This window comes from Uranotaenia lowii, chromosome 3 (genome assembly GCF_029784155.1).
Source record: "Uranotaenia lowii strain MFRU-FL chromosome 3, ASM2978415v1, whole genome shotgun sequence".
Taxonomy (NCBI): Eukaryota; Metazoa; Arthropoda; class Insecta; order Diptera; family Culicidae; genus Uranotaenia; species Uranotaenia lowii.
The window spans coordinates 121,336,592-121,351,456 of record NC_073693.1 but is presented as its reverse complement, the minus strand read 5'-3'; the positions used below and the strand labels follow the sequence as shown (position 1 = coordinate 121,351,456).

The window sequence follows — 14,865 nt, the reverse complement described above, 5'->3', positions numbered from 1 at the left end:
TTAAAAAATTCGCGCAAAAAAGCACATTACTTACGCGTAAGAACCATGATTATTTAAAAATTTGCGTACAATGATAATTTTTTTTATGATAAAAAACAAAATCAATTAGATTAATAGAATAGTAGAGTATAGTGAGGCTTATTTGACAGTGTGGAATCCAGATCGTCTCATGTCTCATGTCTCAAGTCTCATGTTCCATGTCTCAGGTCTCATGTCTCATGTCTCATGTGTCATGTCTCATGTCTCATGTCTCAAGTCTCATGTCTCATGTCTCATGTCTCATGTCTCATGTCTCATGTCTCATGTCTCATGTCTCATGTCTCATGGCTCATGTCTCATGTCTCATGTCTCATGTCTCATGTCTCATGTCTCATGTCTCATGTCTCATGTCTCATGTCTCATGTCTCATGTCTCATGTCTTATGTCTTATGTCTCATGTCTCATGTCTCATGTCTCATGCCTCAGGTCTCATGTCTTATGTCTCAGATCTCATGTCTTAGGTCTCATGTCTCATGTCTCATGTCCCAGGTCTTATGTCTCAGGTCTCATGTCTTAGGTCTTATGTCTCACGTCTCAGGTCTCATGTCTCATGTCTCATGTCTCAAGTCTCAAATCTCAGGTCTCATGTCTCAGGTCTCAGGTCTCAGGTCTCAAGTCTCAGGTCTCCGGTCTCAGATCTCATGTATCACGTTCTTAGTCTCAGAGCTAAGATTTTCCCAACTACAAAAAGATTCTAAGTGTTTTCCTTTGAAAAAGTCTTAGAATATTTTCTCTCAAAAACCGCGTTTATTCGAAAATTCGCGTAAAAAAAACCGCGTTAATTCGAAAATCCGCGTAAAAAAAGCCGCGTAAAAAACCGGGTAAAAAAACCGCGTAAAATAACCTCAGTGTACAAAACTTTAGCAGCGTTGTGTTGTTTATAAAAAGAACTAACTTGTCTATTTTTTCATATTTTTTTTAGTTAAGGTGTGTTTGAGATATTTACGATGCAAAAGACATGGTAAAAATTATATTGCAAAATTGTCTCTTAAATTCTTTAGTTTTTACTTAAAAACTCATGAGCTGCTGTTTTTTTCTGAATTTTTGTTGGTCCAAATGGTTAAAAAGTACAACGAGCCATTCCAGGATGCTCACACAGTTCAAATCAAGCATGGGAGAGGAACCGTTGATGTCAACTATGGTAAAAAGTTTATGGTTATTGGTGATAACTGAATGCAGACCCCTTAACTTTGAAGTAAATCCATTTCCGGCCGGCAAAAAGTGTTGCCTGACTAGTAAATAACTAACATTGAACAGTTCCATAGATTGCAATCTGTGCAACCGGGTTTTACGCAATGTGACAGACGTGTTCTGATGAACCAAGAAATTTATGCTCAAACTGAGTTTAAAGGTCAAATTCTTCGAGAAGCCTACTCATGGAAAGGTTCCAACTAGATTCCAATTGGTTCTGCCGGGTGAATTTGTGTAAAATATCATGATTTTTCAAAGGTTTTGCTTCTGTAGTAAAAATAATAGACCAATACATGATCGAAAAAAGTGTGCAAAGATAAAAAAAGAGATTTAAGAATAAAGTAAGGGTTTTTCTTGTAATCAACGATAAATTGTTTTTTTTATATATTTATACTTTAAATATCATATTAACACCTTCATTTTTTCCATAGAAAGTTTTTCGATCAAATGAATAGTTTTTCAAATACACACGTTTGTAACTGCTAGGGTTCTAAATGAGAATGATGAGCCGAGAAAACCAAAAAAGTAACATTCCCCGAACAAATTTTCGCATTTTTTCCATACAAAATTTCAAATTTAAACCTGGGTACCAAAATTTTATTTAAAACATCTGCAAAAATTCTGTTGATTGTTTTGACCAGAATGGAAACTTTTAGACTTCAGATTATTTGAATTCATATAAAAGTTGCAAAACGACACACCCTAATTTATAGTCAAATTGGTCAATAGGTGGTTTATTATTATGAAGTTGATAGAAGTTGAAAAAATAATACATCATACTTTTTAAAGCCAATCCTTTTGAAAAATTTCTGACATTTACTTTCTACTGATATATACCTACCGACAATTCTTTACTCTTCTAGAAAGTACTTTTTTAAGAATGGTAAAAAAGTATCACTCAACACATGATTCCTCCTCAACCGAAACATTGACTCCTGCAGATTTGGTCAAAGGCGATTTCGCGATTAGAAGCCAACAGGCGAGACAGTTTGCGAACAGTGAGAAAATGTCGTTTAAATCAGCTGCAACAGGAAGATTTTGTGTGCATATTTATGTAGGAAAAATTATTAAAATGCTAATGTTAATTCTTATGGAAAACTAGGGAAGAAACTTAGTATGTTGATTAATTAGTCAAACTGCTTGGAAAACTCTGAACATATTGGTCCAAATTCAAATCATGTACAATTTCATGTACATTGTTCAAATTGTTTATTAATTATTGCCTTTACATCCTCATGACTGATTTAAGACTCAAGCTCAAACTCAAACTTGCTCTTTGAAACTTTTATTTCAATCTTGTGTTCACTTAATTTCAAACTTGTTTAGAAGTAGGTATCATCCATATGTTAGTCACCTTTTTCCGAATAGGAAGGATGTTTTTGTTTACAAATTCTAAGCTCATCATCAACGCATGTTAATGATTAGCAATCAGGTGGGATTTGCCCAATCCGTAGCTAACTCCATTTCGACTCACTGTGTCCGGTTTCTCAGCTGGTTGTCTGGCAGATTGGTGAAGGAAGTTTTAATCGAGAGATGAAAACAAAATTTGTTTTGCGGTTAATCACTTCTTTTTCCTGCCTTTGGCGTGGCCCAGCATTAGGAAGGGCAACAATAACAAAAAAAAAGCCATCGTACCTTGAAATGTGTGTAAGTGGGCTTGAAAGTATGTGTGCTGCTCGTGTGAGTCGACATTCGCCAATAACTGCATTAGGTCCAACTCGGGATCGGGAATATTATTGGGCTCTTCTTGTTGTATAAATGGAGCCCATCCCGACATTTTTGCAACCAGTCACAATTTAATCGTCATAAACAGACATCCGGTAGAGAAGAAATTTTGTGTTCAAAAATGTTCAAGGTTCGTGAAGTTTATTGTTAAAAATTATCGAAATGTTCACAAGTGAAGGCAAAAAATGTTACTGACTTATGAAAAAACAACATATAAATAAAAAAAAATTACAAAAATGAAAATGGATTAATCGAAGGAAGTTATCAAAAGTAAACGTTGAAGTGAAGTAAAATAAGTGCACTAGCAGAGATTCAAACACTTTTTTTTGTCTGTTCATCAAATTTAATGAATCATGTCATTTATAATATTTTTTTTTTGTTTTTGTTTTTATGCAAAAAATCTTGATTTTCAATGCTGAATTTAAAATGCGTTTTTTTAAATATATTTAGTGTATTTGTTTAACAACATTAATTTTAATGGTAAAGAATCCTGAGGATCGATTTTGGTTTGAAAATTAGTTTAAATATGAAATTTGATAATTTTAAATTGCCATCATTTAGCATTTTAGAATTCGGAATTACTTACAGTTTTGAAATTGTATGTGTTCGAACCAAACTGGGTTCCGTGAATTTGAGCGGGTTAGGACAATATTTGCCTCAAATTTGTCAAATTCTGTCATCACTTGTTTATTCAGTTCAGGAGCAATAGAAATTAAAATAAACTGAAAAGATATTTACTATCAGTTTTAAGAACGAAATCCATGTCAACTAAAACGTTGCACAAATTTGTTTTTTTGCTCGCATATGTTTTTAAATGCCTTTTGAGCATCATTGCAAGATTTGAGATGAATTGATTGATTCTTGAATCAGCGCAACGCGTTTTAATTTTTCATGTGAATTTAAATAGAAGAAGCAGTTTAAGCATAATAAATCATCCAGAAAATTTGAATAAGCATGAATAATAAATGAAGTTTGTCTTTGATTATTGGTTTTGCTATTCTTAAAGTTCATTTTTTAGTAATTTCTTTATTGAAAACGGCTCATACTTTAAGGTTTTGAGGAGCCAAACTCGTTTTGTATGTTTACAATTTTTTGCTTAGGTCTAGATCGTCACTTTTTGAAGAGAACAGGAAACGGATAGAGTACCTTAAATTTATATTTTGTACATGAGAGGAAGTTTAATATTTCATAAAAAAGTTACAATAATTTCAAAATAAAAAAAAATCTGAATCCATTAAAAAATGCAGGATTTGCTTGTTAGAGCTTTCAATAATGTTATGGAATGTTCTCCAATAAAAAAATTGATTTTCCACTTCCCATAACTTTATTAGGTTTATTTTACTACCAAAAAAAGCAATTAAAATTTTAAGCGATTAACATTTGAAATATCCACACAAAGCTTGCAGCGGTCTAATGAACACCTGTAAAGTGGCTTAAATGAGCACAACGAAATAAATATTTGAATCTCATATAGCTAATAAAACAGTATTTAAAAAAAAATTATACTCTGACTAAAACAACGTTATACTAACTGTATGCACACTAGACCGCTGCAAGCTTTGTATGGAAATTTCAAATTCTTAAATTTTCATACCTCCCATACTTATTTTTGGTTGTTTTGCTGCCATAAATAGAAACACAAATTTTGGAAGCGATCGATCCAGCCCTTAATAAGCGCAACAAGTTTTAATTTTGTATGGAAATTTGCATGGAAAAACAAAATTTTTCATCCAAAAATCGCCGAGATGTACTGAAAGTTCCATAAACTAGATATTCGACGTTTAAATTTTTTTTATAAATTAGTTTTAGAATTTTTGCGATTTTGACTGTTTATTTGAAAGCTGTGTAGCCACCGGATGAAAATAAAAAATCTCAAAAAACTGCGTAGCATAGCCAGGAAATTTATTGATCTATATAACCTTTGCAAAAACAATTCATGAAACTTTTAAAAACTTAGACAAACAAAGTCTGCTATTTTTTAATACTTCCAATGAATTTAGATTTTTTATTTTTAAAGTTTATAACTTTGTTCGTGAAATGCTTAGCTGCTTGTCATGTCAACAGAAAATGAAGCTTAAGAATTCTCAAAACCAAAAATCAAAGATCAACTTTATTTCAAGATTATTTAAATTTTTGGGATGATTACACAAACTTACATAATTCTTCCATACAAATTTCCATACATACAGAATTGAAACACTGCGCTAACTCATGAATGAACCAAATCATCTCAAATTTTACACTGATGCTTGGTTACCCAACGGGCACCGAAAAACCAAATGGGAGCAAAAAGTCATTTTTTGCAGCGGTCTAATGCACACTTGCCTCAAAAGAATAGTTAAAGCTTAATATATGAACTTTTTATTACCGAAAGTGAAGAAAAATTCTGGATAGTTCGAGAAATATCCTTAAAACTATGAATTTGAAGATCAAATAATGTTTGCATTCAAGGTTTGGTCTGGAAAAAAGTATTTAAAGTTTTGAAAGTTTTAAAGTTCTGAAAAAGTTACAAATTTGAAACTTAATTTCAGCATAACTTATTTGAGGGGAAGGAATCGCCATTTGAATATAAAACCAAACTTAAACTTACATTCTGATGGAGGATTAGAAAACTAAAAGATATCTGAATAGAAGAAAAACAACCATATCTAGTTAAATAAAATAACATATGGACTTCCATTTAAAAATAATATTAGAACTTCTAATATTAAAAAAACACTTATTTCTAAGATTGAATTTTCCAAAGCACAATTTGAAAAATGGTACAACCAATTGGTAATGCTTCAAAGAAAGTCATAGAGAACCACATTCTATCTTGAATTTTTGATGGCCTGAATAAATTAAAATTATTGATTTTATTTACTTAAAAAATATGGAAGACTTGCATAAAAAACATTAAATATGTGTTACTAAACAGTTAAAGTCGTTCAACTGAATAAGTTATTTTCATGTTTATTTTGCTATTTTTTATGAGAGCAACTGAAAATCGTGTGTTTTAGGACAACTTTTCTGTATAGAGCATGTTTCCAAGAATAGAAAGTTTTTCCTTTCGTTTACTATTAATCCTAATTTCGAACTAGTTCAAGTAACCACATTACTAAAAGTGATGTTTGATAGTTAAAAAAAGCTTTAAAAATATATTTTGGACGCATAGATAAAAAAAAATTACAAAATATTTTTTTTTTTTGTTCGTTTGTTTTCGCAAACAACCGGGCCGGACTGAACTGTTTTCAAATTTTGTTTTAAATATCCGGGAAAACCAGGATAAAACCAGAAAATCTGGCAACCTTACTCTAAATTTGAAAAAAGGTCGGTATCGATTTTTCAGTACGGCGATTGCGCCAACATCACTGTTTCGAGAAAAAGGCTCTCAATGTTTGACAGATCCTTGAGCTCAATGTGTTTCAATATTTTAAAATTAATTGAATTTGTTTGACCAGCTTGTCTGTAGATGGATCGGAACGAAACAGTCTCACAAATATATTTTCTTTTTTTCAGAAATTTTCATTTTCATTTAATTGATTGTCCCGTAAAACCGTCAAAAATCAAATAATTTTAAATTGGTTATAATTTCTGACATCTTTGCAGTATTTAAGTGTTTTTTTCAAATTGTCACAAATACATCTATTCGACGTATGTTGGGGTCCGATGAACATCTCGACCTCTATCTCGAATTTTTCGGTGCAAAAAGTATCTTTCTTCAAACAAGAATTGAAAATTTTGTCTTTAAAAATGAACACACAAATATAGGATTTCAGTGAAACTTTATGTTTCTTTGAAGAGATCCTAATTCTACTTAAGATTAAAGCGTACATCTTTCAAGGATATACTGGCTAGCATGATTTTGTAAGAGTTTGGCGTCCTTGATTCAGAACATTTCAGAGATTTCGTCCATCACTTCTAATTTCGGTGATATGGTGTGTGGAAATTTTTAAATTGATCAGTTTTGGGTAAAATCAAGCTATCACGTCTTGGTGGCCATGTAGTGAGCTTAGTGATACGGTAATTGCATGGACTACCACAGGCATGGGTTCGATTCTCATTTCGGTACTGGGTATTAAATATTAATCTTAAGTTGTCCATGTTTATTCAGTCTGTAAGCTTAAATAGGCTAAGACGGTGTATGTCTGTAAACCTATATAAATACGAAAACTTGGGTTTCAATCTATTTACTTCTCTTCATTCAATCATGGGTTAGAATATTGCCAACATTTTTATTCTTGTATAAGAGATACAACGCTTTCAAAAAATTGAATTCTACAATTTATCGAAATACCGAAAAATAAGATTACAACTTCTTCTGACATCATCAAAGAAAGTTTATGTTGATTGAAAATTAAATTTTTAACTCATTCAACAACTCTGATGAAGACTGCGAAATGATTGGACTTTCGGGTTTAAAAATATCAAAGATTCAATTTAGTTTAATTCTCCTTTAAAATTTCGTCAAAATTTCAAATTGTTGCAGATTTGGAGAAAAAGAACAAAACCTCCATAACTTCTTTTCTCAGAGTTCAAAATTACTTCGTCTTTGAGAAAGTTTATCATTGAATCAATAAATATTTGTATTTTACATTGTTGTCCAAAAAGTACACAAATTGAATAACTAATTTTTTATCTATTTTTAAAGTTATTTCGTAAACTTGAGCTTACAAAAAAACTAATTGAATATTGGGATGAGGACCCCTGGATAAGTCAAAATCAGTTCTGAGATTCCTTGCACCTTGGTGAAATATGAATTTTGTTATCTTGTGTTATGCATGATGCAATCTTTAGAAATTCATGCCAAATCATGCAAAACATTTATAAAATTTAGTGTTTTAACTTCAAAATGAGCAATCCATATAACCCTATGATATGATCATATGATATTCATGACTCAGCCATAGAAAGACAATCCAAGTTTAATCTAAATTAAATTGATAAAATTTATGAAATCTGTAAGAACTTTCCAGAATCATAATATAAACCGTAACATTGACAAATCTGGTAAAAATCTGTGAAATCATGAATTTATCATGATTTTAAAACCTTGCTCAATGGCTGAAAACCTCTCAAATTAATACATATATAAAAAAAAAACCTTGCTCAACATCTCAATTCAATGATTTCATACGAAATTTCAAAAAAAAAGTCACCGTTTACAGAAAAAAGAATTGAGGCTTCACGACAAACTTGAGAAAAAACTTTTCGAAAATAGGCACAGACAAAGAGCTCCATGAAACTTTTAAATGGAAGTGCTGACAAAAAATGCCATTGCCTTGGTTCGAGCAAAAAATGGATTTTCTAAGAAAACGGTTCAAATCTTTTAATGAACTATAGAAAGACTTTCAAAATATTTTGTTGTCAATAAAATATAGTAACCTCTTTACATTTCAAATCAATTTAAAAAACAATAAATTAATCCAATTTCGGCTGGTTTAATCACCTTAAATTTAAAAAAAAATGCAGGTTCATGAATTCGTTTTTTAATTCTTTTCCAGTTTTGTTTTTGTCAAAAATTTGTCGTTATAAAAAATTACGTAAAGCTCTGCAAACTATTATAACCTAAATTTAATGATATTGCGGCCCGCCGAAAGAATTTAAAATTGAAAGTGGCCGTTGCTTCAAAAGGTTGCTCACCCCTGCTCTAGACCAAGGTTGGCGGCGAGAGCTTCGCTGTATCACATTTCTCAGCCAATTATCTAATCTCGAATTTTAGTTTTATTTCGTTAATTTGATTATTATTTTCTTAGAGCATACTTGGTCTCTGCAAAAATTTCAGTTCTTCAGTATTTTGAAATGATGATTAAGATTCGTTGAATCTGTGTTTTGCGTTATACATATTGACCCGAACAGCTTTGGAGGGTTAATATGACGGAACGACGCAAAAAACATTAGTTTTAGCTTCCTTAAATTTAACGGGTATTTATTAAAGAAACTTTACCATTTTTACACTTTTACACTTTTACAAAAGTATTAGAAATAAAAATCTAAAAACCGTCGATTTCCTTCGAAACTCATGAACCAAAATATAACTTTTTAGACCTCAGAGTTTGAGAAATTTGAAACTGACCTCAAATCGGCTCAGTCTAATGTGTCATATGAAGATGGTACTTTCTCATGGATACTTCCATGTTGGTTCTCTGTTTTGTTAGACTGTATTTGTTGTTGGAAAATGAATTATTATAATTCACAGAAACTAAAGAAATGAAAACTATTTATTTAAGTTCTTTTTTCACTCTAAATTTTTGGTTTTATTCCAACAAATTTGCTCTCGCCTTGGTTTATTTTATTCAATATGATTTTAACCTTTTTTGTTACTTCACAGGTTGAGTTAAGTCTTAAATGAGTGCTCCTACTTTCTATCTAGAACCTGCTTTAGTCCTAAAATGCCGAAAGTTTTAAAAAATAATTCATTTTGATATCATAGGATTAAGATACTCTCATGCACACAATAAACTCTTAATTTTTCTGAATGCTACCACACCGCTTTTTGCCATAAAAAGTGAGATAAAAAAATAAATTTGAGTGAATAAGGCGAAATCCCGTTTTTTACTATCCAAGCCAAAGTTTAAAAGGAAAATATTTTGGCTGTGAAGAATATGAACCTGAAAAATACTACATATTTTTCTTAAAACAAAGGAAAATCATAGGAAATCTGGAAAATTTTTAAAGGGTCCATAATAAGAAGACTTTTGACTTTGATGTTCCGCTTTAAGACCAAAACTTTGTATCAATACCAACAAATCTACAAATAAAAGAAATTTTCAATTGGAGTTTAATTCAGAATCAATGTTGAAAGTTTCTAACATTTTTTGAAAGCTTTACGCCAAAGTAGGGCAACTGCGTCATTAAATTACAAGCATGAGCTGCATCAAAAACGTATGCTTGACATAAGGAAAAAATAACTGAAAATAAAAATTGTTTATGCAATTCAGCGCTAAAAAGTGAACATTTTGACACTGGCAGCAATATCAAAAAGGTTTCCTTTACAGCATTAACTGTCGAAAAGTACATTCCACGAACTACTTAATCTTAAATTTTCAGTCAAGCTCGTCCACATGTTGTTATTTGATGACATGTGCTTCTAGTGGGTTAATTAATAAATTTTCAAGGGAATTGAAAAGCAGAAAAATTGAAAAAAAATCCAGTTTATGCTACTTGAAATTAGTTTGAAAGGTGTTCAGCAAAAACAAATTCACTCTCTTCCTTATTTAAACTGTGTAGGGTAACGGACTTATTTTGGACCAGAGGACCGATTTTGGACCACCGTGTCTAGCTCTCTTATAAAACAAATAATCATAAAATGGTTTTAGTAAATATTTTTGAAGCCCGTGCACTTAATGTAATGCACTATTTTTTTTATTATTAGTTGCTTTATAAGAGAGCTAGACAAGGTGGTCCAAAATAGGTCCCCTGGTCCAAAATAAGTCCGTTACCCTATATGCTTAAGATTCAAGTAACTTCGTCGATGATTGCCCTCAAAAGTCAGAGAATTAGGGTTGGTGCACAACTTAGGTGTGACCTTTTTCAGTAGTTTCCTTATAAATTTATGACATGTTTCTTCACGAAAATCATAAATTTTTGCAACATAAATAATATTTAAAATAATTAATTTTCTGTAACAGGAAATTGCCCTAATCAGCTGCCTGGTGGCAGTAGCTCTGGCCATGCCAGCTGTCGAAGTAGCCCCAATTGCCATTCAGGATGAACCTAACAGCCCCGCGATCGTTCTGGTGCAGCAAGCCGAGGGAGATGACCTGGAGGGTGCCGAAACTGCCCATCATGGAGGCGGTGGATTCCGAGGAGGATATGGAGGTGGCGGCTACGGAGGTGGATATGGAGGCGGTTTCGGTGGCGGATTCGGAGGCGGTTATGCCGCTGGAGGTAATGATTGAATGAATCTAATTGATTTCTTGGATAAAATTACTAAAAAAAAATTCATACTAATTTCAGGCTTCGGGGGTGGCTACGGAGGATACGGAGGTGGTTTTGGAGGTGGATATGGAGGATATGGAGGTGGTTACGGAGGTCACGGAGGACACGGACATCGCGGTCATCACGGTTAAACGATACGGGAAATGATTTGTTACACACGCTTCGATCTTTTTCAATGAAAGTAAATCACCGTTCACTTGTCTTTGAAATTTTTCTTTTACATTTCTTCAACGTAGAGTATATCACACAATTCTTAGACTAGAGTGACAAAGTAATTCAAGGATTATGGTTTATGATCTGAGGAGTTTTTATAACGATATTCGGTTAATGACAACCACAGGTGGTTGGAGAAAAAGGATTGTTTTCGATTCAATTGAGAAAACCACAAATCTTAAGAGTGAACTTCTGTTTTTATATTTTTCAAAACGAAATTTAATACAGTCAACCAGGTTGGGCATACTTTTTATCCATGCCATTTTCCATGCTTTCCACCTTTCCAGCCACCCTTCCATCCGCCCTTCCAGCCGGTTGCCCATTTCGTTTCCGCACTTTGCATTTCCTCACTAGATGGGGGTACACTGTCCGAATCCGGTTGTACTTCGTCTTGTTCACTGTGAACCTTTTCCTGGGCAATCACTAGAGCGGCCAGACAAACGACAACCAACAATACCACAAACTTCTGAAAATGAAATTGTTCAAATTTTCACTAATCAAGCTGTAAAAGGGATTCCTTCAGTTACTACCTTCATCTTGAGCACTTTTTCGAACCAGAACTAATTACAACGTTCAACTAACTTGAAACAACTGATGAATCCAGGTTGTTAAACTCTATTTATATAGTCGCATCCGATATGCGGTTTATCCTACAGCCCGAGTTTCATATCGATTGCATACCATCGAACTATTAAAAACTTGTTTAGGTAAGCTTCGGAATCGTCTAACCATCCTGAACCTTGCCCTTCCATATGGATCTTCAATTGTGGTTAAGGAAAAAAAATAATGAAAATTGCTCGTCTCCCAGAGGTAAGCTGACACCGGAGCACGTGACATTGTAGTTTGGTTTCAATTAAAACGTAGTTATTTGATTTAATATTCCAGCCGTTGTAAGAAAAAACGTGCCAACCTTGACTTTCTTCAATTGAAGTCAACTACCCAGTTTATAATTTTTCCTATAGTTGTAGAGGCACGATTTTCCCGTATGTTTGGATGGCGTGCCGCTATTAAGTCTATCCCTGTTCTGATGGAGATCAATAAGGATTCTGTGATTGAAAAGTCAGCACAACTTTCAGAGATCAAATATTTGTTATGCAATTTCACTCAGAACAACTTTGTTGTAAATCGCAGAATCTGAGCCCACCTGAGAATCTTGGGAAGTTCACAACAACAACGTTCGACTTAGTTTTGTTCGATTAATTTCTGGAATTTAATAGGATTCATATCCATCATAATTTGAAGATGAAGCGAGTATTTATCTTGTTCAATGAAATAAATTCAAATGTATATCCTTAAAGTCAAGTTCAGAAAAGTTCTAGAGATCTAGAGGTCTAAGGTCTAGAGCATATCCTCAGGGGGTGGCGAGCTAAAATATATCATGTGGAAGGGCGAGTGAGGAGGCGTTTAGTGTTGAATTTTGAAAATCACCATTCTTAACCGATCTTTTAAGTCAGGCGCGGTTCTCTACTCGCTTTTGTGGGAGTAGGGAATGTTGGTGATTTCACAAATTTTCAAAAATTGCCCAATAAGAACTACTTTAATATAGAAAAAAGTTAACTTTGGGTTAGGAAGAAGGAGAGCGAGTGGCTACATACTGCTCCTTGTTCTACAATTTGATCTCATTGAATTAAATCAGAAGGGTATTCTGAAAAATTTCAAATTAAGTGAAAAAATTAAAACTTTTTTAACTATTTTCCAAAAAAACTTATTCCAATGTCTTTTAAAACAACTTCAATCTGCGGATGAAGATGATTTTCGTATTTGTGTACAAACAAATTATTCACTTATGAGCTCGTTAAGGAATCTCCCGTTATAATGTCGTTTTATGATTGAAATGCTACACTTGTTATTGAAACGACGAGATTTTTTTTGGAAGGCGTTCATTTACTTACAATTACTATGATTCTCAATTTCCAATTTTAAGTTCGAAAAAGCAAATATGTACAAGAAATAAGTTTATTAAAAAATTGCTATAAATTGCTATAAATATGAATATAAATGTTGTTAAATCTTTGATATTTTCTTATTATTCTGATTTATATTTCTCAATAGGTCTTGGGAAATATTAATTTGTTTTTATAAATTTGAAATTCATTTCGCATTGCGAATTGTGTTCGAAAACTTTTATTTCTAAATCTTAATTCAGTTCTAAAATTAATTTTTAAATGGAATTTTGATGTCTGGAGCATTTGGAGATCTACTTTCATTGATTGGCTCTTGAATTTCAAGCTCTCATACTACATATTTAACATAATTTAATCTGGCATGATTTGAATGAAATTCCAACAAATCGTTTCCAAAATCAACAAATCTGCAACAAAGAATGTATGAACAAAGTGCCAAATCGGTTTATATTCCTTGATGAACACATTATTCCCATTTTTTAAGAATGATTTTGAAATTAATGATAAAAATATGATATATTGGATCTAAAATCAAAATAAAGGTTTTAAATCAAAAATAAACTTTTTCGATGACTGTAAGTTATTTTGATGCTAGAAAAGACACTTTTTTTTTCTAGTACTACGATAATTCAGTAGTATGACGACACTTCAAAAAAAATTAAACCAACATGAATTCTTGATATTTTTGAAAGCAAAACGCTTTGCAGTCTTCAACAAGACTTTTAAATGATTTAAAATCTTTAATATCAAAAAATTAAAATGCTGTATTGTGGTATCAGTAACATATATTTTCTAAAATAAATTTTCTAAAAAATTTACATTTTTTTTTTCATACGTTTTGTTTCTACAAAATTAAAAAATGAGGCCAAATCTAGATTCTTCATGAAACAAATAAAGAACGAAAAAAAGGTATGAAATCAGTGTTTAGTTTTTACGCAGGTTTATTAGTATATTAGCCATCAACCACTGCCATCAGTAAAAATTAGTGTATTAGAAAATTTTAACGATTTTTTTTAAAGTGGTGATAAACAAACCTAACCAAATATTCTAATTTATAATGCTGAAATATTACAAAATCAGATTTTTTAAAATAACAAAGAGTCATAATCAATTGCAATGAAAATAATAGGGGAGAGTGAGGATACTTGATTCCTTAGCTATATCTCGAAACTAGAATGACCTACAAGGATCTCATGTTCTAAAAAAATTGCTAAATGGAGCAAAACAACTATGCTATAAGCTCAAAGCATGTAAACATAATATTTTTTTTTTGAGTTATTGAACTTAGTTTGAAAAATTTCAAAAAATGCGACTTGAAGATCTTTTTTAATCACTTTAAAATGTATCTGACATGAAAAACTTAAAAAATAAATAAATATTCCAATGCATAATTCGTTAGATTGTAATATGAACTTCATAATGCCATATATTCAAAACAATGGTAAACTCTCAACATTTCAAGTTTTCTAAAATTTTCATTATGGGTTCAATTGATCCCTAGAAATCGAAAGGTTTTTTTTTTCTTCTAAATAAATCGTGATCATTGCTGATTACAAAACTACGATTATTTGAATCAAAGCAATCGAAAGATTCCTTTTAATTCAACCACGGTAAATGAAAAGTTCATATACCAGTATTTCGATAGCAACTTACTACCTTCTTCAGTGAACGTTTTCGATTGATCAATTGAAAACGTTCACTGAAGAAGGTAGTAAGTTGCTATTGAAATACTGGTATATGAACTTTTCATTTACCGTGGTTGAATTAAAAGGAATCTTTCGATTGCTTTGATTCAGTTGAATCATTCAACCAAGTAGGCTCATACCACAACAGAACGATTATTTATCCAATAACTGATATTTATACCACAATT

At 31.9% G+C, this 14,865-nt stretch overlaps 1 protein-coding gene and 1 long non-coding RNA gene across 2 annotated transcripts; one reads left to right on the top strand and one right to left on the bottom strand.

Moving 5' to 3' along the window:
• The first annotated feature begins 2,926 nt into the window (after positions 1-2,926).
• On the top strand, positions 2,927-11,056 carry LOC129756100 (keratin-associated protein 19-2-like). The gene is made up of 3 exons (XM_055752858.1): positions 2,927-3,085; positions 10,566-10,824; positions 10,894-11,056. Exons 1-3 carry the CDS (start codon positions 3,077-3,079, stop codon positions 11,004-11,006), a joined length of 381 nt encoding a protein of 126 aa, XP_055608833.1. The 5' UTR covers positions 2,927-3,076; the 3' UTR covers positions 11,007-11,056.
• Positions 11,057-11,266: 210 nt separating this feature from the next.
• On the bottom strand, positions 11,267-11,739 carry LOC129756101 (uncharacterized). The gene is made up of 2 exons (XR_008739391.1): positions 11,619-11,739; positions 11,267-11,554 (listed from the first exon to the last, which is right to left on the bottom strand). It is a non-coding gene; the product is annotated as an uncharacterized LOC129756101 (long non-coding RNA).
• Between the last annotated feature and the right edge of the window lie 3,126 nt (positions 11,740-14,865).